The sequence below is a fragment of the Taudactylus pleione genome, unplaced genomic scaffold (genome assembly GCF_031769625.1).
Source record: "Taudactylus pleione unplaced genomic scaffold, aTauple2 ptg001080l, whole genome shotgun sequence".
In the NCBI taxonomy this organism is placed as follows: Eukaryota; Metazoa; Chordata; class Amphibia; order Anura; family Myobatrachidae; genus Taudactylus; species Taudactylus pleione.
Window position 1 is genome coordinate 131,376 of NW_028285481.1, and position 24,619 is coordinate 155,994.

The 24,619-nt window shown below is 41.7% G+C and overlaps 1 protein-coding gene across 1 annotated transcript; it reads right to left on the minus strand.

Annotated features, from left to right (window-relative positions):
- Positions 1–403: 403 nt before the first annotated feature.
- LOC148453842 (IgGFc-binding protein-like) lies at positions 404–22,617 on the minus strand. Its single transcript, XM_088461612.1, has 20 exons — positions 22,564–22,617; positions 19,329–20,555; positions 18,509–18,849; positions 17,847–18,420; positions 16,661–17,259; positions 15,941–16,508; positions 15,247–15,839; positions 13,986–14,565; positions 12,340–12,539; positions 11,770–11,908; positions 10,930–11,258; positions 9,570–10,146; positions 8,793–9,394; positions 7,916–8,483; positions 6,100–6,695; positions 5,428–5,995; positions 5,060–5,259; positions 3,393–3,758; positions 2,228–2,511; positions 404–596 (listed from the first exon to the last, which is right to left on the minus strand). Exons 1-20 carry the CDS (start codon positions 22,613–22,615, stop codon positions 551–553), a joined length of 9,009 nt encoding a protein of 3,002 aa, XP_088317738.1. The 5' UTR covers positions 22,616–22,617; the 3' UTR covers positions 404–550.
- Positions 22,618–24,619: the final 2,002 nt, after the last annotated feature.

Consider the following 24,619-nt stretch of genomic DNA (forward strand, 5'->3'; position numbering starts at 1 on the left):
CTCAGACAAGTCCTTTTCTCTAGACCCTCTCCCTCCTATTACTGTGGCCATAGGAGTAAATAAAAGTGACTTGTTTCCTTGCTGCACTATAGCAGGCTGTAATTTGCCACAGACTGGCAGCTTGCAGGGGGGAACATACAGCCAGATTGTACACTAACCTCTTAGTTATCCAGCAGTCCCTACTTTTCCCCCCATACCATCCGATGAACTTGTTAACTTCCAGAAACATCTGGATCTCCCTCATAGCTGTAATTACATCTCTGGGCTGACCTTATGGCCAATACACTGTTACAGCTCTGTAAAAATAAAGGTATATCACAGAGCAGTTCTGCGCTATACCTAACACTGCTAGATGGAGAATACAAAAGCTAGAAGTCCTTGGTGAAACAGACAAACAGAATAATAAGAGTTGTAGTATTTTATTCATAGTAAGCCATGATATAAGCCACATAGGGAAATAGCAATTTTCCTAATAATTAGTTATAGCTACTATATATAATCTTTAATTCAATATCTTCAGGAGGAGATTTACTGCTCATTTGTGTCAGTGTCAAATTCCCATTAGTTGGTTTCCGGCCTCTTCATACTGGTTTATGCTAAATAAAAAAAATAAAAGAAAAGAAAAGTCCAGGTGAGTCATCAAACACAACTTTACTGCATAAATAAACATGAAATTGAAACTAAAATACAGAAATGGACAATAGGATCAGCATTAAGACCTAGTAGATTAAAGGTAGTTTCTCTAGAGAGCTTCACCCCAAAGTACCTATAATGGTCCTTTTCCAGGTCCGTAGAAGCCAAAACAAGGCCATGATGGGGACCCTTTAATCATACTTACCTACTTTGCTGGGCAGCTTTCCGGGAGCAGCATGAGGGGACCTGCTGCTCTCCTCTTCCGCCCCTTCCCGACGGACCCGATAATCTCAGGTAAAATCTCCCCATCCTGCCCACTTCACTAGGAAGTGGGCGGGATGCGGGAGATATGCCTACGATTCCTGGGAGAGTAGGCATGTATGCCTTTAATACAGGCCAAGCAAGGGACATTAAAACAGGGGTGGGCAATAAGCAGCCCTCCAGCTGTTGAACTACAAATCCCAGCATGCCCCGCAATAATTTTAGCATGGCTATATAGCAAAACAGTTGCAGGGCATGTTAAGAAGAGTAGTTCCACCACATTTGAGGGGGCCCCACTTACTGTGCACTCCTACATTAAAACCACGTGTATGGGAACCTATAGGAGGTCAGTTTGCCCCCATGAAATGCAATAAAGCACCATCTAGCTGTATTTGACAATAGACTAATTTGTGGCTACACCAAAAAAAAAAAAAAAGCACACAACACCTCTTGATAAAGGATCTTTGGAACAAACTTTTTTTTTTTTTTTTAGTATCAAATAGTCAGTAGGTTAGAAAACTATACAAACCACCTTCTCTCTTGTGTTTAATCACTTCTGCACTTTCAACACAATAGATATGTGCTAAAGTGTCTCAAGTCTTTCATGGTGCTCATGTTGTAGAACATACAAATATCAGTTTGTGCAGTGTATGGGGAGGCTGGAAGAGGTGCGATTCCTCTGCCCAGGCTGGTCCATGTCCATGCAAGATCTGCTGTGTCATTTACATTCCCTTGGTCAGTGTGACTGCTTTACTCTTAAGGCAAGTACACACTTGCCAATGTTTTGGACAGCCAGTGTGGACGCTAAAACTATGCCTGCTCCCGTGGGCCGTTGGTCATTGTCGTTAATCGCCCGAACATGCAGGCCACCCCGACTATATTGTCAGGTTGTTGCATGCTCGGGGATGAAAGGGGGGGCGGGGGGGCGGTGGCCGGCACTGAACGATACTATTCAGTGTGTGCTCAAAGTCGTTAACGACACAGCAACCTCCCCTGCTGGGGATGCACTAGGCTATAATCGCTCAAAGAGCAAATATAGTCTAGTGTGTAGGCACCTTTACACTGAGCATCTGTTACATTATGCAAGTCACTTCTTGTATCACTCATTGTTAATATACTGTTAGGTGCTGCAGGCCATTTGTGACCCAAAATAAAGGACAATTACCACATCCAGACGGTTACAAATGAGGAGCAGAACGTGAAATGGGTGTAAGGGGTGGGTGGCAGGCTTTCTCATCTCCCTACCAATAGTCTGTTGCTAGACAGGTTTATTTCAAGTCCCAGGTAAAGTGTTTGAGGCAGACAGCAAGTGTGATGTGAATGTATTACATACCAGCTGTTCAGGTCATGAGCTCTCCAAGATGCTATGAGCTGTAAGTAGTTAGCGACCATCCTCCCTCCAGGAGCCCTGAGGTCATCAGAGGCATCTCCATTAAAGTTTCCACAGGCCCCGCAAACCGCCTCAGACAGCCAATCAGAAACATGGAGCGAGAGGCTTCCACTGTCACTCAGCTCAACCTTCAAGTCTTTCCCAACCTGGATGAAGATGGAACCATTCCTAGCACTGGCTGACAGAATGCCGGACACCGTGGGAAGAGGATCCATTCGCCCATTCACCTGTAAGATACATACATCAGCCACTGACTGCAATGCAGATTTAAAGCACATTCAGCACTTTTCTGCAACTCCAACTGTATGTGCGGGGAGCCAGGAATCTGGTTGGTTTACTCTAAATGAGCAGAAGTTATTGACATTTCCCTATTATTCTCTAATTTTGGGAACTTATTTTAATGGTCGATTAGTTGGAAGCAAAATGGGGGAACCCCAGAACAAAATACACCTTTGCACCTGTTTGGACACCCCCTCCCAAATAACAATTTTTCTGCCCCACCTGCACGGAAATATTGTTTTGCCATGGTGCAAGTTACTTGCTTTGCTCCAAACTCCAAACCCACTTCTTAAAGCTATTCTTGGTGTTTACAGTATTACCCATATAAAACAATTTTGGGATCCAGCTCCACCACTGAGCTACCTGAGAACAAGATAAGGGCTGACATAGGAGCCCAGCACAAACTCATGCAAAGCCGCCTCTTCTGGGCACATGCTTGGCTCTCTGCAACTGCTTGAGTGTTACATTTCCACAACACTCAGGAGCTTTCTGACCCAAGCACACAGATTTTTAGCCTAGAAAGATAATTCCCTTACGTTTTCTAGCAACCTATATAGCAAAAAACTCAGGCCAGAGCCATGTACCGGTGTAGATCACTACATTGCCATGTCCTGTAGCCAAAATGGGCTCCTATTCTGCTCTGATCATATGCAGAGACTATGCTCATCTGCTTTAAGGCACTACTTGCTACCCTGCTTACCCTCAGATGTTGGGTATAGGCAGAAGCATAAGTACCAGCCCTCGCTTTATACAGTGTTTTCTATGGTATAACACATCTGGTGGGTGCTTACAGACTAACTTTTTAGCAAGTTCTGCATAGGCTACTTACCCAGACCTCCTTGTCGTTCGAGATGGTAACTAGGGAACCACGAATGAAGATATGGAGTCTGTAAATTGATGGTCCTTTTCCACAACTCTGGACATCAGCAACAACTCTGAACCATTCAGGAGTAACATTACACAGAGATGTAACCTCTATTGGGCCATTTCCAAGGGATCCTCCCGAGAGGCCATCAAAAGTGACCAACTTTTGTGGGCTCAGAGAACATTCACCTTCCACCTTGTAGCAGCCTCGCACCCCATTGACAAGACCACATCGCTCCTTGGAAGTACATGAAACTGCTGTGCAAGTCACACCTCCAGCTTTGCACGTACACTGAAGTGTGCAGTCTGCAGAGACAAAGGACTCTCCCTCCTAAAACAGATAAATATGAATATATTAAGTCCTAAAAAGTGGATTTTAATGGAAAGAATAAGATAAAGTGCCTTTGGACATAGAATCAATATCCATACAGTAGAGAACCCAGGCAAAGACAATGGGGTACAAGTATAAGAGTAGATTACAGTATATAGATTACACACCTACTCATTGTGTACTCGTACCGCAAGTCAATTATGCACCAAGATCAGACTGCCTCTGTTACACTAATCCCAATGTTTCATTCCTAAAACCCTATATTTGGCATATTGCAATAGAAAAGAACCAGGATTATGGGGCGGGATGTACCAAGCATCACATCCGCAATGCGGTACATCCCGCCTCTTCAGGTACATACAGTGGTTGATTACTGTAATATGTACCTAGAAATTCCATTTACATCACGAAGGGCAGCTCTCCCAATAAGAGCCATCCTATGCAATGCCCCCAGCTAGAGGGACTACCGGGTTTAAACACACAGGAGTCCCTCTGACGTCCTTCTGTACATTTGCAGAATGATGCCGGGGTGATAGGAATCCAAATCGGATTCCTCTCTGGGGACACAGTCTCGATAATCCCATAGGCTTTTATTGGGTAACTCCTCCTGAACATGGCGTTGTCCACTGGGATGAAGTGATGGAACGCATCACTTAGTACACACGGAAAATGCAGTACAGCCCCTGAACACTGCATTTTCCACTTCAGTACATCCCACCCTCTATCATTTTAAAATTGTTAATTTAGAGTTTAACTAAATTAATTATACCTTTTTTGTGCATGAATCTATTCAGTATCAGTCTGACCCACCAACACCTTATATAGTAAAGGTACACAGGTATAACTGCGCCCAAGCATGAGTGCTGCCGAGAGAACCCAGGGTCCTTTAAGCATTTGGTCACATCTGATGCTAAAGGGAGGCTGCTGCCACCGAATAGAGCAGTTCTACTTTCTGGAGAAGAATAAGGCTGCAAAGTCAGCAGAAGCCCCTACAACAGGTCATGGAGGAGAGTACTAGTAGCAGGGAGGACAGGCATACTGTGGGCACTGAGCCATACTGTGCTGGGAACTTTGTGCAAACTAATTGTTGGTAAAATTGCCCACAAGTTATTTGCCCTGGAGCCCCCCACTAACCTAAAACCAGTCTCAAAACTACAGGTCTATAGATCAGTTTTAGCAAAGTTTGAATAGAAAACATTTTAGCCTATTCTAAACAAGAAGTGTAAAAGTATTTAATGCAAATATCTTCTAGAACTATTAAATGGACTAGAAACAATTCACTGTGCTACTATGATACATACACTCAAGTATCGTCCAGTAAATACACATCCACATTTGTCCATGGTGACACATTCATCTCCATCTAACATATAGCCGGCATCACACTCGCAACCTTCGAAACATCGCTCTGTACATCTCATTGGCTCGGTGATTCCAGAGCAAGTTTGCTCACAGGTTCTCGTACAGAGAGAATAATGACTGTTTGCCGGACAGGACATCGCTATAAAAATGGGGGAAAACAAAGCAAACATATCCTCAGTAACACAAGAGGCAAAATTGGACATGAATGTAACATCACAAGTAGATACATTCCAGATTAAATAAGTTTAGGCTATGGCAGAGTCTGTTCTATTTTGCCTTTTATAGAAAAACATCACTTTGTACTTACGACAGAACACTGGTGTCCGCCAAGAGCTTATAGTAACACCAACAGTATGACAAACTGCTGCATAGGCCTGGAGCCCCTTGCATAGAATATCATCTTTCCCATTAACCACACAAGAGTCATAGGCACAGTAGTTAAAGTAGTCAATAGGGTTAATCTTGGAATGACAATCTTTAAATGGCCCGGCTGGGTTGGTGATCATGCCACAAGAGGATGTAGCCTTAAACGGTTGAAGCTTGGTGTCCTCACATACTGGACATTCTCCAGCAGCACAGCCATCACTGCACTTGGCTCCAGCAATGCTCACTTTCCAGGCTGAACCAAACACCTTTACAGATGTGACAACCTCACTGCTGGGAAGCTGGAATTCATCTTTGCTATCACCATTAAAGTTGCCACAGAGACCACCCATCTTGCCACGGTATGTACTGGGAATACTAAGGACCACATGGTAAATTGTATCATAGATAATCTTCAAGCCAAAGTCTGTCTGTAAGACAACATTGGTCCCTTCTTGATTTACTAGGATGTGATCTATGGTCAATGGCAATTTGTTGAGCTCTCCATCAACCTATGGAAAGACAATTATAAAGTTCCATTAAGACTGACAAAGATTGTATCATGGCAATGAAAAAGAAAGCAAATACAAACTAACTGCAAATATTTGATACCAACCTTTACTTTTGACCTTCTGCCTTTTTCAATGGCCACTGTGTAACCAAATACAGATATCTGTACAAGTCTTGTAATAGAAACTTTACCATTTCCATAGCTTTCATTCTCAACTACCACTGAGAAGTTCACTAGACGAGGGTCATCCACCACAACCTTTGCAAAGATGTAGGTGCAAGTGCCTTGGAAGTCAAAATGGAGACCATCAAATGAGATGTAGTGGGGATCACCAGAAGCCACACATCTGCCAGACCCTTTAGGTTGACATCTCCAAGCCCCATTGACCAGTTGGCATTCTTCCTCAGCTCCACAACTTTCCAATTGGCACTTGACAATGCCATCAGCCCCACACTGACACTTGTCATTGCATTGACCATTTGGATAAAAGACTTGATTCATCTGGTAATATTTATCTTGATAGACACAGCCACACTGGGCAATGGGGACACATTTGTAACCACTCAATATGAACCCATTGTCACAGTAGCAAGATTCTTGGCAAAGAGAGTCACAGCCAGTCGGTGAAGACAACCCATGACAGGTGACAGCACAGGCATCTCCGCACAATTCATAATGACTGTTTACAGGACAGGAGGGACCTAGGAAAATTGTAGAAGTAAATATTAGCACTTTTCATACAAGTAATAAAAAAAACACTACAGATATTAAAAAATCTGCCATATAGCAGAGTGCTTGTAATAAACACCATATTGTTCAGTAGGTGTCAGATTGATGGACACTTTCTAGCCAAAAAGAAATAAATCAAACTTCTTAACTGACGTGGTCTCATGGGGATCAACTGCAGCCAATTGTGCATAGGCTGACAAGGTGCAACGCACCCTTGCGGTGTTTTAAGAAAGTAAATACTACAAATGCAGACTGGATGTCTTTGACTCCCCAGACCCGGCAATTAAAAAAAAAAAATAAATAAAAAAGTGGTTAAAGTATGATCTTTGCAAATTAAGTCTTACGTTAGTTAATAGTTGATACTTTAATGCCAACTAGATTACACATGAAATTATGACCTATACCATATGTTCTGGGTAAAAGTAATTTCCTCCATATCAGAAATAGGACAAGATCTGACTGCAAGAAGTTGGATGTAGTATTTATAATTGTGTTCAATTTAAAGTCTCTTGAATTTTGCTTTAAATAGTCATTTTAATAAATTTTGATGTTGGGCTATATGCATTCTTTTGGATATACATCCTCAAGACAACTCTAGTTTAGAACATACAAATTAAAGACAAGGTCTTTAAATAGGATGTGGTCCGTATCTTGATTGTAGGGATTCTGGCACTTAGAATGTCAGTGCCGGAATCCCGAAGGTAAGTAACGGTGTTAGGAGGGGGTTGAGAAAGGTTTATGCACTAGGAGGGAGCGTTCGGGTCAGGCACAGGAGAGAGTTAGTATATGTAACAAGTATTCTAACCCTGTCAGGAAGTCGGCATTGTGATCCCATACCGATCCCCATTAAAAACAGCCTTATGAATTATTTGCAGGATACAAAGTTCACATTTCATGATATCATCAAAGCCCTTAATTCTAGATTAGAACAAATGACGAACCTGTTATTTTGGGCAGATTTAACCCCTACAAATTGTAGGAATAATCATGCAGTTTAAGAAGGTCAACACCGAGTGATAATTGATAAGGACACAAAGTGCACATTTACAGCACAAGGGGCAGCAGGCACTTCCATTCATATACATCAGCCACAACTATGCACGATTAGGGTTTTGGTTCACCTGCACTTCAGTAAATCTCTTCCCTGCTATAAACATCACTTTAATGAGAAATATGTAGAACCATAGCTTACTGCAGAAAGATGCTGATCTCCATTCCTGAAGGGTGATACCAGCAGCCTGACAGGCGCCCACATAGAGACCTATAGCATTGCAGTACGATGAGGGATGCCCCTTGTATTGGCACGCATCAAAAATGCAGTCATTGAAGAAAGGATTCGGGTCAACAACTGAGAGACACTGGCTGAATGGCCCATTAGGATTAGTGATAAGCCCACAGAATTGGTAACTCCTGTACTCTTGCTGTTGCACTTCAGAACATAGAGAGCAGTTGCCCATACACTCTGGTGTACAACCAGCAACCTCACCAACTTTCCAACTGTTACCAAACTGAACTGCGTTTGCTGCTATTCCACCATTCTTCATGCTGAAGTCATCATTAGGATCCTTGTTGTAGTTTCCACACAAGCCAGCAACAGCATTGGAATAAGTGCTAGGTATTGTCACTGCCACATAATTATTCCAGTCATATGTTACAGTGATGTCGAAGTCGGTCTTTACAATCCCCTGGCGGCCGCTGATGTATGCTACAACTTTGTTAGTTTGGAAGTAGAAGGGCAGGGAAGTAACAATGCCATCAACCTGAACAGAGACATAATACATTAGCGATACAATATAGATGGGCAGACACTTTACATCCCCGGTATTGCTGTGACCCCTAATTAGAATTCTTGGTAAATGCCATCAGAAGATGACCACTGTCCACCCATGTGGATGGTCAATTGGCAACTGCAATATTGAGTACTAGTGATGTATAACTGACTGGCCACGTTACATTTGTCCTACTGTGTACATAAATTACAAACATTGCACTCAACTCTAAGGCCTACTAGTATGAGACATGTATAAACCCCTCCATTACCCAAATTACTAAGTTGACCTCATGCATACCAAAATTCGACGAGGGTAGTCCATGCCAAGAGTCAAAACCATATTATAGACTTCCAGAGTAACCAACTTTGTGTAGGACACAGCTTTGTTCCCACCACGGTTGTTGTTTTGGACCTTGACAGTAAAACGGGTCAATGATGCATCACTGGAGGTCACACCAACCAGTTGGTATATGCAGGTTCCCATGAAGTCAAATCTCTTGTTGTCAAACGTTGTGTAGTGAGGATCTCCTCTGCCTGTGCATGTGGAGAAGCTGATGGGTTGACAGCCACGGACTCCATTCACTACCATGCACCTTTCAATTTCTTTACAGCTGCTCTCCTTACAGACCACCATGCTGAGGCTTGGATCACACTTACAAAGAATTCGACAGTTGTCATCGGACCAAAACTCCTGGTTTGGTTGGAAGTAGGCACCATTGTAAGAGCAGCCGCAGCTTGAAGCCTGAACACATTTATCTGCACTGAGAACATAACCATCATTGCACTGGCAGGTCTCCACACAGTCTTCAGTGCAACGGGATGGAGCAGTACGATCCGTGCAGGTGCCTGGACAGGCATTTCCACAGAATTCATAGTGACTGTTTGCAGGACATGGCAAGGCTAAAAGAAAATAAGGTTTGGAAAAAAAAAAAACATTAACATGGTAATTCAGTAGCGGTGTTCATTTTACAAATTTTGGCAAAGTCATTTGTGTAAAGTGAGCATATGACCATTTACAGTTTTATAGTAGAAATACTGAGTGAATGCATTGATTTTACTGAATCTCACTACTTACTGCATCCAGAAGGTGTTCTAAAATCATATATTTTAATGCCCTGTTTTCGGCAGGTGTTGGAATAGACACTGAGGGCCTGGCATAGGAATTGGGTAGCTCCACCATTAATGCAGACATCGTATAAGCAGTTATCAAAGAAAACATCTGGGTTAACTTTCAAGTGACATTCTCTGAATGGCCCATCTAGGACTTTGCTGATGAGGCCACATTTCTTTTCATCTCCATACAAGGCCTGTTTGCTGTCATCACAAGTTGAACAATTGCGTCCAGAGCATATGTCAAAGCAGAAAGGATCTCGGTCATTGACTTTCCAACTCTTAGCCCAGTCTACGATGGAAGTAACGGCTTTGTTGTCAGCAGTGATCATCTCATCTTTAGTATTTTGGTTAAAGTTGCCACAAAGACCACCAGTAAGTCCATAATAGCTGCTGCCAAGTGTGACCACAACATGCCAGTTATAATCATAGGTCACCTGAAGTCCGAAGTCTGTACCCACCACAGCATTGAGACCACTGATCCTGGCTGTGATCTTTCCTGCCAACAATCTCACTGGAAGGTTTCTGATCTCATCATTTACCTGTTAAAGAAGGTGGCATTAGATTGGCAGTTGGAAAACAATTGTTATATTTTTCTCATGGATTATGAAGAGTTAAGAGTGGAGTAAAAAACAGATTTTAGAGTTGTGAAAGGGGTTAATAGAGATGGCAATACGATGCTTCTATATAGCTCAATTTGCACAAACTTTGTTTGAGGCACAAAATATTAAAAATATTGCATTAAAATACCTTCAGGTTCAGTGTACAAGGTGTATATGAAACAAATGAATTTCATTTATGTACGCAAACTTTGTGTGAGCCACAAAATCATATAAAACTACCTGCAGGCTGTGTATAAGGTGTATATAACACAAATACATTCTAGGTTTAGATTTGGGGCTCATTCCCAAGATAATTCATAAGGGTGTGCAAATATTCCAAATTATGGGATATTCAGATATCCAAAATACCCCTGGTCCCAAGCATTTTGGATATGGGAGACTCAACCTGTATACATTTTAGAACTTATCTGGTTCTTCATGCACATTTTGAAGATAGCCATCTACATGGCAAGGTGATTCCTTTAAAATTAAGGGTGTTAATGTAAGTTCCCATCTGAAAATAGTCACCTTACATCTCAGAATGCGTATTCTACTGTATTTCCAATCACAGCAATGTACAGTAGCACTTTAATATAGATTTGTAATTCATGATGTGCAGACCATTCACTTGGACTTTTGGTTATAAACTATATCAGCAGACTTGTAACAAAGTTACTTTGCTTGAAGTACAGTTATTGGTATCTAAAGAAAAGGATAACTCACCCGTACTTTACCAGACTCCCCCTTCTTAATGGTGATCTTATACCCATACGTGTATATGCTGACCATTCTCACGTAGGACACCGCTTGGGTGCCTCGGTTGTTGTTCTTCTCTTCAATTGTAAATGGCACCAATCCATTATCCCCACCACCATATTTAGATAGAATATATGTGCAGGTTCCCTGGAAGTTGTAGTTATAGCCATCAAAAGTGTGATAATGAGGGTCTCCCCAGGCCCAACAGCTGCCGGTGTAATCTGGAACGCAGACTGGCCTTCCATCTTGTACCATGCAAGTTTCCTTGAGCCTACACTTTGTGGCCTTACACGGATCTGAAACAAAGAATGGCATTCAAAAAGTTTACATTAATCACATTAATTGAACCTCAGCCACCCTGATATAATGTAGTTTACGCTCATGCAGAAATGCTACAATGTTAATCAAATCTATAGAATGAGATCTAATGTAGCTGGTTAAAGTCCTGAAATTAAGTGGAGGGGGCACAAGCTGTAGATTTATTGGTTTTACAGTGATTAAAACCAGTCACACAATGTAAGCTACTTCTGCTCCAATATTTACAAGTAACAGGATTTACTGTACATTCCTCTTCAGGCAGCAGAAGGGCAGTTGTCCTAACTAAACCTATAATATTGTTACAGAGAGTTGAACACTTTCTTACAGCCTACGCCATTGCTTGTTAGTAATAAATGGTTCAACACTATCAGTCCATAGGCAGCAATAAGCAGTGTGTCATCTACAGACCCACATACAGTAATGTCCTATCCTAAACAAAGATTCACTCAATGAAAATGATCTACTTATGGGGGTAGGGGACCCCATTACCTAAATTAACACATCCAATGACACCATCTCTATTCTGGCACTTCTCGTCCTTGGCACAGCTGGTGTCCTCACAGATAATGCCCACTGGGAGGCATGTACAAAGAAGTTTACAGTGGCCGGATAGCAATTGTTCATTGGGCTGTTGAAATTAAACATGTTAAAATGTAATTCTAGAACAAGCATGCATAAAACTAGATTTTAATACTGTATTAAAGATTATATATATGTATTACATAAACATACAGCTAAAATCATGCAGTTTGGATTTTTTTTTTTTTACAAAACCAGTGTTTGGTTTTTGAATCAGGGTCCCAAACTGACAGCATACTTAACCCAGGAATTTGACACTTGGAACCCCAAAGTGATACAGAACTGGGACTAGATTCGATAAAGTTTGAGTTTCTGTATTTCAGATAAAACAAACCTCTAAAAATAAAAAAAAGGTTTAGAATTACTAAGGTAAAGACTCAAAGGAATTGGAATTTAGTGCTAAAAATGGTGGTGGCGAGTCTTCTTCTGTTAAGGTTTGAACAGGATTAGATTATTTTTCAAGAGCACAGGTACACCCACCCGATAGTATTCTCCATCTTCATAGCAGCCACAATTGTTCATAGACACACAGCCCTTCCCATCAAAGAAGAAGCCATCGTCACACTCACAGCCCTCTGAGCAGGTGGTGGGGCATTTGGCTGGATCGGTGATCCCAGCGCACAATGTAGAACAGACATCGGCACAGACTTTGTACTTGCTATTGGCTGGGCAGGACATTGCTATTGTAAGAAAGGTTTAAAACAAAAGTAAAATTACACAAGATATGTTCTTGTAGTAGAAAGATGCATTGTTTTTTATTAGAGAAATTCTCAATGAGGAGCCAGTAGTTACTTTGGTCAGGTTCTTATAGTAGAGTCAGATTTAATACTACAAGGGGCTGTACACATATAAAATACTTCCACCTTTTGCGAATAAATTATGTAAGTATCAAAAAAACAAACAAACCCTAGTGTAGGTTTATACAGAAAAAAAGATTGTAAGCTCCACTGGAGTAGGGACAGATGTGACTGGACAAATATTCACTCTGTAATGCACTGGAATGTGTACGCTATATAAACTAGTAATAAAGTATAATTTTATATAAACTATGTTTGATATCTATGGTATATTTAAAGGTTTCATTCATACATGTGTGGTAACTCAATAGAAAGTTTGCTATAGTTCTTTTACAGTAATATACCCAATAATATTTCAGTAACAGGTTGGTCTCAAGCTGGAAACCTGGTATTGTATGAAATGCTGACTTGTCACAACGTATGGAGAATGCCGACTACTTCTATATTAATCATTGGCAAACAGGTGAGTGTGGGGAGGATCTCAGTTGCCCAAAACCAAGTTTCCCACTTAGCTGAGCCAACATCATAACAAATAAGTGTACTAGAGACATGGTCAACATTCTATATAAGGGACATTATTACGCATACCCAGAGGCAGCAACTTCTCCTTCCAAGTCTGCTGTGTTGTCCAGTGGGGAAATGTGCTTTCAACACCTCAGTTCTGTATTTTACTGGTTATACTATACTTACATTATGGGAGGTTTAAAAAAATTGACCACTTGAGTAACATACAAGATAAATATGTACAGCAATACAGAAGTTTTTTTTTTTTTAGATTTCAGGACCATCAACAGTGCATGCTTCACAGATCTCCTCAGTATTACAATCAAAATAATTAAACATTGGCTAATAAAGTCAGTCAGAGACAGGCAGTAATGACTACATATGTGCACCAGCTAGGAGACCTGGAACACGTCCAGGGCTGGTGCCAGGTTGTTCTGCCACCCCCACAGACTTGCTCCAGTGGGACTCAGATTGTGGAATGGTGCCACATCCAGGGGTGGGGAGGAATTCAGGATGGCTGCCCCTACTGTTACATCCAATGACCGATCACTGGCCCTGTATATCTGATGTATCACCTACACTGCACTTGAGACAGACTATGGCTTGTGAAGTGACAATTATGCCCCAGTCATGTGCTGTCCACACCAACTCAGGCATTTGAAAGACTCTACTGGAAATCCTGCATTTGATAATTACCTCACCCTTTAATATAGGTCAAATATAATTTGCCAAACTTGCAGTATTATATTCATCCAGTTTACTCATCGTGAAGTATAAACATTAACTGTAGGTTATTTACCAATTGATAAAACTCAGAAGACTTACGGCAGAATGTGTCGGTTCTCCATGGCTGTATGGCAACACCGGCTGCTTGGCATGTTGCAACATAGCTGTAAACATTATTGCAAAGGATGCTTCCATCCCCATCCCCTGCACAGAGGTCATAGACACAGCTGTTGATATAAGTATCAGGGTTTATAGTGTCATAGCAAGCACTCAGGGGACCTCCAGCCTTCTTTAGGAATCCACAGTAGAGATCAGTCTTGAAGAGTTCTACTTTTCGGTAATCGCATGATGGACAGGAATTACCACTGCCACCACACCCATCATCACATGTTACACCAGGGATGGGAACCTTCCAGGAGGCTCCAAATGTGGTAGCATCTGTAGCCAGCTTCTTATCAGGGAGCTGGAAGTCATCATTTCTGTTGCCATTGTAATTGCCACACAGGCCACCCAACTGCTCCTTGTAGTTTCCTGGAACAGTCACTATTACATGGTAGAATAGGTCATAACTAACCTGAACACCAAAGTCGGTGTCAATAATGACCCTGACGCCATGCTGGTAAGCTCGGATCTTGCCATCTCCTATGTTTACCGGGAGGTTATTGTACACTCCATTAATCTGCAGTAGACAAATGGCAAAAGAAAATAATTTGGTTTTAATTAATAAATCTCAACTTGTCATTGGTATAAAATATTTGGTTTAAACCACGTTTAAGAATCTCCCAGGCAGCCAGGAGCATGTACATGCCATTTTATAGAATCTCAAAAAAAAAAAAAAAAAAAATATGAAGGGTGGGGGTTTGAGCCTACGGTCATGGTTGCCGAGAGGAGGGGGAAGTGGGTACAGTTTACCCGGGCTTGCTAGAGGGGTCCAGAAGGGCACGGCATCGCATCGCACCCCCCCCCAGCTCAGCACGCAGCTTGTGCTGGGCTGCTGTGAGAGACTGCTGCAGCAGCCGGAAAAGTGATATTTTTTCAAGGGGGCATGGCCACAGCTCCCATGATTATGCCATGCCCTCCTTTACCCGGGACCAGCCAGGCTCTCTACGGCCCTGCCTATGGTTGCCTATAGTTTGACAATTTGGTCTGTATTTATATATCTTAGTGAGGATAGATTGTCCTTTAATTCACCAATAAATAAAACTAACCATGTTCTTTGAGAGAAAAGTTGAAACACATTCTACATAACATTTTTCCAATATTTTAGTAGTCCTAAAAATATTAAAAAAAAAGTTTGTACAGAACCACATTTGCAAAAAGACTTCCATTAGTGTTAATTGAAACATTGACAATAACTTGCCTTAATCAGACCTTTGACATTCGTAAGAGTTAGGTTGATTCTGTAGACTTCAAACGACACCAGTTTAGTGACAGAAACCTTTCCATTACCCCATTTTTCATTCTTTACACTGATGGTAAAAGGCACAAAGTTTTCTTTGCTTGTGATCATCTTGGCGAGTGTGTAGGTGCAGGTACCTTGAAAATCAAAGGCCCGTCCATCAAATGACATGTAGTGAGGATCACCTGCTGCAGAACACTGAGCAGAACCTACAGGTTGACATTTTTGGACTCCATCAATGACTTTACACTCTTCATTGGGTCCACATGAGAAAGCCTTACACTCCACCACTCCACTAGCGGTGCATACACACTGCTGGTTGCACAATTCATTGGGGAAAAATATTTCATCTAACTTGTAATATTTATTGTTGTAGCTGCAGCCACACATGAAAATGAAGACACATTGTCCCCCATTAAGGATTAATTCATCATCACATACGCATCCCTCAGAACATGTAGGGTTACATCCAAGGGGAGGTGAAAGTGATAGACATGTTGGGGCACAGCCAGATGCACAGATTTCATAGTGACTGTTAACTGGACACACTGGACCTAAGGGTAAAGAGGTCACAAATCTTAGTATTCCATAATTATAAGGTCATTCCATATGAATATAGTTTTTACAATATCATTGCATATTCTAAAGGACTTACTGCAGAACTTGTTGGTTCTCCACGGGTATATGGTGACCCCAGCCTCTTGACACAAGACTGCATAGCTGGCTATTATTTTGCATATAACATCTTGTCTGCCTTCATAGAAGCAAGCATCATACACACAGCTCTTGAAGTGACCTTGTGGGTCTATCTTGGCGTGGCATTCCCGGAAAGGACCATTCTTGTCTGTAATTATTCCACATCCCTGCTTGTTGTTAGTATGTTGAAGTTCCAGTTCTGCCAATTTGGGGCACTGTGCTTTGTCATCTTCATAGCAACTAGACACATTTTGCACCTTCCAGCTGTTGCCAAAGACTGTTGGCTTGGTGGTTAGCTGGTTGTTTTTCATTAGAAAATCATTGTTCTTGTCCCCATCAAAGTTACCGCAAAGACCACACACTGCTCCAGCATAGCTCCCAGGAACTGTGACAGTAACACGACTCTCCCAATTGTAAGACACACGTAAACCAAAGTTTGTCTGGACTATAGCAGCATCACCCTGCTTGTAGATGGACAGCTTGCCATTATCAACTATGAAGGGGAGGTTTGTTAATATACCATTCAGCTGTATAGGGAAAAACAAAAATGCACATCAATCAAAACTGAAATTAATGGGTAAGCCATTTGTGTAGCTCATTTAACACAATGGTGTGTAATAGATGTATGCCAAATTGTCTGAATTGCATAGTTACATGTGCATAATGTTGGTGAACTCACCAAAATCTTATTCTTGAACTGCCTTCTGATGACAATATCAAAGCTATAGAGCTTGACTTGGACTGCGGAGACATAAGACACAACTTTGCTTCCCCTGTTCTCATTCTGACTATAGACTTGGAAGTCCATCAGATCTTCTGACTTTTTGCAGAGTCCAGCAAACTGATAGATGCATGTACCCTGGAAGTCATATCTCACACCATCAAAAGTGACATAGTGGGGATCTCCTGAGGCTGAGCACTTGCCATAAGATATGGGATAACAGTCTTGGATGCCATTTACCACTGAACATTTCTCTGATGACTTACACTGGGTGGATTTGCATTCAACGTTCCTGGTGGCAGGATTGCAAGTGCACTGCTTCTCACACTTACTATCACCCCAGAACTTCTCATTGACTGCGTACAGCTTGCCTTGATAGATACATCCACAATTGGCCTTGGATATACATTTTCCTTCATCTAGCACGTATCCATCCTGACACTGACAGGTCTCCACGCATGACTCAGAGCACACGGATGGTTTAGCATCTTCATTACAGGTAAGTGGACATGCTGGAGCACATAGATTGTACTGGCTGTTCTCAGGGCATTGCATTGCTGCGAGAGAAAAAAAAATAAAAAAAATATAAAGGGCAAATCCCTCAAGTGAGTTCTGATGGTCCAATAAATATATATATATATTTTTTTTTAGTGCTTGATTATTAAACAGATGTTCTTAGATTACCTATATAATTTGTTAAACAGTCTCCCAAGTGACCATATCTGCATTCAAAAAATTGTTAGACTAGATACTAAACTAGGGTTAGATGAACGTCACCTTCTGCCGATGTTCATTCATAAGTTTACTAAAAAAAAAAAAAACATTCCAGCTGCATTCTTACAGTCACCAAGCTAAGCATCTCATTATTTAGCCAACTCAGAAACGAAAACCGTGAATTTAAAGAATTTGAATTTACAAATATCCTGAGGATTCAAGCAATTGCTTACAGTATACTTTGCTTTTGCTAGGTTTTCAATTGGTTTGTTGCTTAGAAAAATTGAGCTGAATGATTGCTGGGAACCAATTGCTGCGCCAACAATAATTTAAAAAAAACAAAAACAAACTAAACTATTAAAAGGTCAGTATTTGGTTCCGGTCAATAGGACCTGTTAGTTTGTGGAGAGATGTTGCATCTTATACTTACGACATCCAGAGACTTGTCTCCATTCTCCAATCTGAACCTTGCTTCTCTGGCAGGCGTCAGCATAGGTTTTTAAACTCTGGCACAAAATCTGCTTGGAACCCGCATTCATGCATAGATCATAGACACAGTTATCCAAGTAAGGTTTTGGATCTATGACAGAATGACACTGTCGGAAGGGACCATCAAGCACCTTAGATAGAAGGCCACAACTTTTTTCACTTTTGTATATTTGTTGGGTTTCAAGAGGGCAGGTCTTGCATTCTCCATTACAGTTGTGCCAGCATAATCGGTCACCATCTTCCACTTTCCAGCTTTTGCCAAAATCCTCCAAATTAGGAGTCCGAGTGCCATCTGGTTTTGCAAAGTCATCTGAAGGGTTTCCATTGTAGTTCCCACACAGGCCACAAACACTGCCAAAGAAGCTACTGGAGATGTATATTTTTAGTACAGAGTTCCAGTCATAATAAACCTTCAAGGAAAAGTCAGTTTGAAAAACAACAAAGCCACCAGATTGATAGAGTCGGACCTTTCCATCATTCACACTGAAGGGGAGACGTTGACGTTGGTTGTTCAGCTAAAAGTAAATAAAAATGGGAATTCTATTAATTTCTGTATGTAATCAGTTAGATCCCTCCCACACCATCACAAGTATTGATACTTACCCTCACAAATCCATACTCATATCTCACTACAGAGAAAGTGTTCTCATATACTTGTACTGTAATGTAGCTGACATAAGAAACAAGGGTACTGCCTCGATTTTCATTCTTTGCTTCTATAGTGAAAGTCGGAAGGCTCTTGTCACTACCACAAGTCTTTGCAATGGTGTAACTGCAGGTGCCTTGGAAGTCATAGTAGCGACCATCAAAAGTGCGGTAATGGGGATCACCAACAGCATAACAATAGGCCTCCGAGTCTGGAACACATGTTGGTTTCCCTTTGGACATAGTGCATGTCTCTCTAGCTCTGCATTTTATGGTGCTGCAAGATGGACCAGTGTTACCTGGAATAAAAAAATAAAAGGAAGTTATTACCATGTGAATTAAATGTACTATGTTAAGTTATGCAAACCTCAAACTGATTTAAGAAACCAAATAAGCACATCTTTTAGACAAACTTTAAAACTTCAGTCATGAAGTTTGAAATCTGCCAATTTTATGGACGTCTTGCTTTGCAAATTGCCAAATTAAAACTATTCTATCAATATCAGAATGGATTGTTGCACAGAACCAACTTGTGGTGCTCAGTGAAAATCCTTAAGACAGGATCAAAACTAAAGAATGGCACATCCAATTTACAATATCATCTAAATGCAAACTGATAAATTGGAACAGAGACAATGACTCCATACTGTAAGAAGTCACTCAGCTTGTGTATACACTTGAAGCACCATATGAGGTCGGCACTACCATTAGCCTACACTACTTGAGTTGCTGTTAAAATAAATGTTTTATTATCTAGTTTTGAGGAAAGTCAACTTACTGTTAATGCACATAGCTGGGGATCCATAGCTGTTAAGACTGATAAACCCATATGACAGCAACATAAATGGCGATTGGTTCTCAACCAATGGAAAGCTGAAGCCTTTTCCTAAGCTTTGAGCTGCCCATGAATAATTGGATCCAGGAATGTTATTCCATGATAACTCTTGGGCAGGGATTTTGTTGATGAGGATTGTAGAGATGTCTGTGGTCATTGCTACTATTGTGCCATAATTATCAAAGTCTTGTTGGCCATATATGTAATAGGAAGAGCAGTAGCTGCTAACAGGTGGGATAGTCATCAGCAGAGGGTCATATTGTGTTAAATTCTGGTCTGTCCAGCCAGTACAGTAGTAAATGACTTGTATTCCAGCATTGGCAGAAAGGTAAATTGATCCATTGACTGGTATCGTCAGCTGAATTACTTGCCCTGCGCTCAAGTTCTGGGTCGATTTCATTGCATTAATTTGGTAGTTGATCTGTGTACTCCCAGCAGCCACCACAAATACAATATCAGTCTTTGTCTGTAAGAAGATTGGAGGTATGATGAAAGTGTTTCCCCAGCTAGAGACTGGCCTCAGTTGCTCGAACACGTGATTGCACTTTGTGTTCTTCCATGTACATGTGTGACCACTCAAGACTGCTACAGGTTTCTGAGATACCACTCTGGTCCCAGACAGATCATCTCTACTGAGTAGTTGAAGAGCGTTATATGGTTCTAGGAGGACAGTGAGCTTGGCTCCAGCTGGGTAGAGTTTCTCTTGATAAGAGACTGCCCCTTTCAGATAGATGTCTACATTGGTAGCTTCTTTGTTGCTGACTACAGAGAATTCCTTAAATGCATCATCAGGACCACCCAGAGGTGTCACCACATAGTAGTCATTGCCAAGGTCTTCATCAGGATACACAATGCTAGTGTCAGCGCTTTGTAACTTATAGTTCAGAGACAAGACCGAGATCTCTTTATCAGCCTGGATTACAATGACATTGCATGACAGACTGACACCAGGCAACTCTGCATTTGGAGGGATCTGGACACTAAGTGTGACTCGGTTATTTACATTCAAGACCTGTTTGAAGCTGGATTTGTTCATCCACAGTGTGACTGTAGTTGAAGGATTGTACCCAGTAATTATCAGCTTGAAGATGCCAGTACTGTAAGATAACTGGTTGTTCTGCATAAACACCGTAACAAAATTCTTGCCCAGTGGACCTGCCAAGCAAGTTCCTAAGGAAAAAACCAAGACAGATTGCTTAATTTAAAGTAAACAAATATGACTTCATACCAAGAAATATTCTATAGTCCCTATTTTCAGAGGTATAGCATTGCCTTAGTGTAGTTGACGTTACTATGATAAATGACTAGGAGACACTAGGAGATGTACTTCTCCTTGGAGAAGGATAAAGTGAATGGAGACAGAGTACCAATAAGCTCTGGTCATTTCTCAAATGCAGCCTATAACATGGCAGTTAGGAGCTGATTGGCTGGTACTTTATCACTCTCCAAGGCTTAGCATATTTCCCCCATTGTTAAGAGAAATGCAGCTATCAATCATTTTTTACATTTGTATCGACCGTCAGCCAATTCCATTGATTTGATAAAGTTCTGCAAAACATTGATATTTACACAAGTTCTGAAACTTCCTGATCAGTTTAATTACTTCATCCAATGTCTGGTGGAATCTTATACATTTCCCTGGGCTGGTGTATAGTTCTCCTCAAACCATAGCTTCCACTTCAAACAGTTTGAACATTTGTTGCATAAGAAAATATACAAAATAACTAAGAAGTGATTAACCCTGTTCCGGGATGCAGTCATTATACAGACAGTAGGGATGCCGGCACTGGAATCCCGACCACCAGTAAGTACTTGGATTAGGTGCAGGGAGGGTTTAGGCACTGGGGAGGGAGGGTTAGGATATTGACCCACAAGTGTTTGTATCCTAACCCCACAAGGATGCCGGTGTCAGGATTCTAACAACTGGGATCCTGAACACTGGCATCCTGTACCCAACTGTAGTTATTGAGACCCCAACAGTCCTGATTGTTATATCCATGCTTGAGCACAGATGTTGAGCGAAAATGAATGAGAACAGGACAAATTAATCAAAACTGCAGTATTCCACAATATGTATTGATCCCCATGCATATTAAAGAGACCTGCAGCAGATATATATCAGATACTGCATCTGTGGCACAGCTGTGATACACCTGTATGCTGTATACTCAGGAAAGCTTAACTTTCTGGAGCAGGTGTCCTATAGGAAGCGCTATCTATAGATGGTGCTGCCTTTAGAAGCCTATGGTTTTTTTTTTTTAAACTAGAAGTCCCTGTAGAAAGATCCAAATGATCAGTTTCCTGGATTGCACAGGTAACTTGCTGTGAATTAGGACTCCAAGGTCATGAGGATGGTAGAATATTTTTTGCTGGGATAGCTATATCAGAAGACCTGCCCCAACTGGCAAGGATTTCTGCATATACTCCAAGATAAGTAGTATATTGTAGTGGTTTTTAATTTTGCATCTTCAGCTCATTACAGATGCACAAAAAAAAAAAAACACTTGAAGTGTACTAGAGCTACTGGGCTGGACTGGCCAGCTGGCACTTCTGGCAAATGCCAGGAGAGCGGATGGCCTTATGGCCCGGTCCAGATTGAAACCCTGGCCAAGCACTAAGCCAGAATCTAATGCACCTGCACAGCATCACTAGATAAAGGAATGGGCCCGCACCGAGTCTGCACACAGGCCCCCTCCTCTTAAAACACCCCTGGTCCCCGAGAAAGATCCAGTACCAGGAGTCTCTGCTGTGGTTGGATTATTATAGCCTCTTGCACTACATGACTAGTCACACTGGCAAGAAAAACTGCACTTGTCTATGCTTAAACCCAATTTCCTTGTACGATCTCATATTTAGGACCTGTATTTTCAGAAACTGCATCTGGCCACCATGTTTGACTCAAGGACCAGTTATGGACCATGGAAACCTTTCTACTGGCCACAGGCTCAAGGCCATACATTACAGGGATTCAGGGGTAGTGAGAGGTTTACATAGACTCATAATAGTGTCAGTTTATGGCTTTTAATTTGATTGTGGAGGGAACCAGAAACCAGTTATTGGCTGTTGGGAAACTGAATATATTCCATGTATTTATAGAACGTGGACAGAAGAAGGGAGCGATGCTAATATTTTATACATAGTACAGGATAGATAACTATAGCAGATTTATAGCACTCACCACATAAAACAGCCAGTAAGGCCCACAGCAGCCGAACAGTCTCTCTACCCATGGCTGAAAAGACAGACAAGATTAATTTAAAAAAATCTAGACTCCTTCCACTCATTGTGCCAGTTTAACACCCTTCTGGTTAGAAGTTAAGGACCATCAGACTAGTCCAGAGGTTCCCAAACTCTGGACCTCATTCAGAGTCGGTCGTTGCAGCCGCACGGTCGTACGCCACCGATGTTCACTAAACTGCGCATGTGCAAAGTTCACAATGCGCGTGCGCAAACTAGCTGCTACGATCAGAAATTTCTCTCTCCTTGAACACAGCCAGGTCGGTAGTTTGCGTGACAGAATGAGGCGTTTGTGGGTGGTAACCGGGGAAGGTGCTTCAAAACGGGGGTGTGGAGATCCGAATGCAGGCGTGCCTAATTATGCGAACGGCATTTTATGGGAGTGCATAATTAACAAAGTAGTGTCATGGCACACGTGACATGGGTGGTTTGTACACTGACCTGATCGTAGTGCTTAAGAGAGGGTATGGTCAACCTTAAGCTCTACGACCAGTTCCGATGGTTCCCGATGGTCTCGATTAATCCTTACATGCCCGGAGATTATGTGTAATGTGTACGAGAAGGGGGCGTTTTTTTGGTCTTATGGCCGCATCCTGCCCTTGGTCGGCCAGCTAACGATCCGATCTTAGGGACGCAACTTGCGAGTGCATCATTTGCATATCCGGCCCCTTTTCCCTTATGACCGTGCAGCCGCAACGACCAACTCTGAATGAGGTCCTCTGTCCTTAAGGAACCCCAATGGTCCAGGTCTTAAGCATATCCACAATTGAGCACAGATTGTTAAAATAAAAAAAAAAAAAAACACTGAGGTACTAATTAAGTCACACATGTCCAAGCATAGTTGACATGAAAACTTGGAACTTTAGAGTTTGGGAACCTCTGGACTTGGCATATAAAACACAAGCCTATCACATTGACTGGTTACACACAATTGTTAAACTTTTTCCAGCTAACTGGGCTAATTTACCAAAATAATGGGATCTTGGACTTTTTGGGGCAAACAGGCAGCAGTTTGCTCTTTCCTCTGCTGCCCACCTCTGATGATCACCTTAAAATTCAGAAGCAACATTTGAATTTTTTTAAAACATTCTAGAAAAGGTATATACTGTACAGTATGTGCAATACATTTTAAAACATACTAAAAAGTTATTTTAATAGAACACTGAAGACACTAGTGGACTAGACAAAATACAAACAGAACTAAAAGTATCACTGTAAATGTAAAACACTTAGGGCTCTATTTATTTACATTATTTTTACTAAAATAAAGTGATAGAGGCTGTTTTGTGTTGTCACACCCTTTTCACATTTTAGTATCACCTAAAGTTACTAAAGGGCAATTGGAGTAGAATTCGTAAAATTCTACTCCATCCCCTAAGTATCACTTATTTTTAGTAATCTGATCGCATTTCCCAAAATTGTAATGAGAAATGTGATCTGGCCAAAGTTACTAAAAATAAATTGTGAAAAAATATCGGGGAAATCCCTGTGTAATAACACTACCTGGAGGTGGAGTTATCCAGGGTCTGCTCCAGTTACAAGACTCCTGCTCCGCTATAACGGGGAGAGCGGAGCCTGGAGTCGGCTCCAGTAATCAGCTGTGTGGTCTAAACAGACCGCACGCTGATCACTGCTACACAGACCACACGCTGATCACTGTCAAACACACCACACGCTGATACAGTGTAAAAAAAAAAACACCCCCCCCCTCCAAAAAAACCCCCAAAACAACAAAAAAAACTTACCTGACTCCAGGGACCGGTGATTAGGGCTCTGGTGATGTCCTCTCTCTGGTCAGCTGGTCTCCCATGCTGCACTGCGGCCCGGTCGTAACCTGACAGGGTCCCAGTGCAGTATGGGATGTCAGCTGACCAGAGGACATCACGCAGGTAAGTGTAATTAAGGAAGGGGGGGGGGGGGGGAAGGGGAGGTCCGCGATCACAGGGGCGGTGCTTGATGATGGGGACAGGGCTTTGCGCCAGGGGGGGTAGTAGCGG

Coding starts and splice junctions, on each gene's coding strand:
- LOC148453842 (XM_088461612.1), bottom strand. CDS start 22,615: ATGGGTAGAGAGACTGTTCGGCTGCTGTGGGCCTTACTGGCTGTTTTA. Junction 17,260..17,846: donor GAGACAAGTCTCTGGATGTC/GTAAGTATAAGA, acceptor TTTCTCTCGCAG/CAATGCAATGCCCTGAGAAC. Junction 11,909..12,339: donor AAGATGGAGAATACTATCGG/GTGGGTGTACCT, acceptor TAATTTCAACAG/CCCAATGAACAATTGCTATC.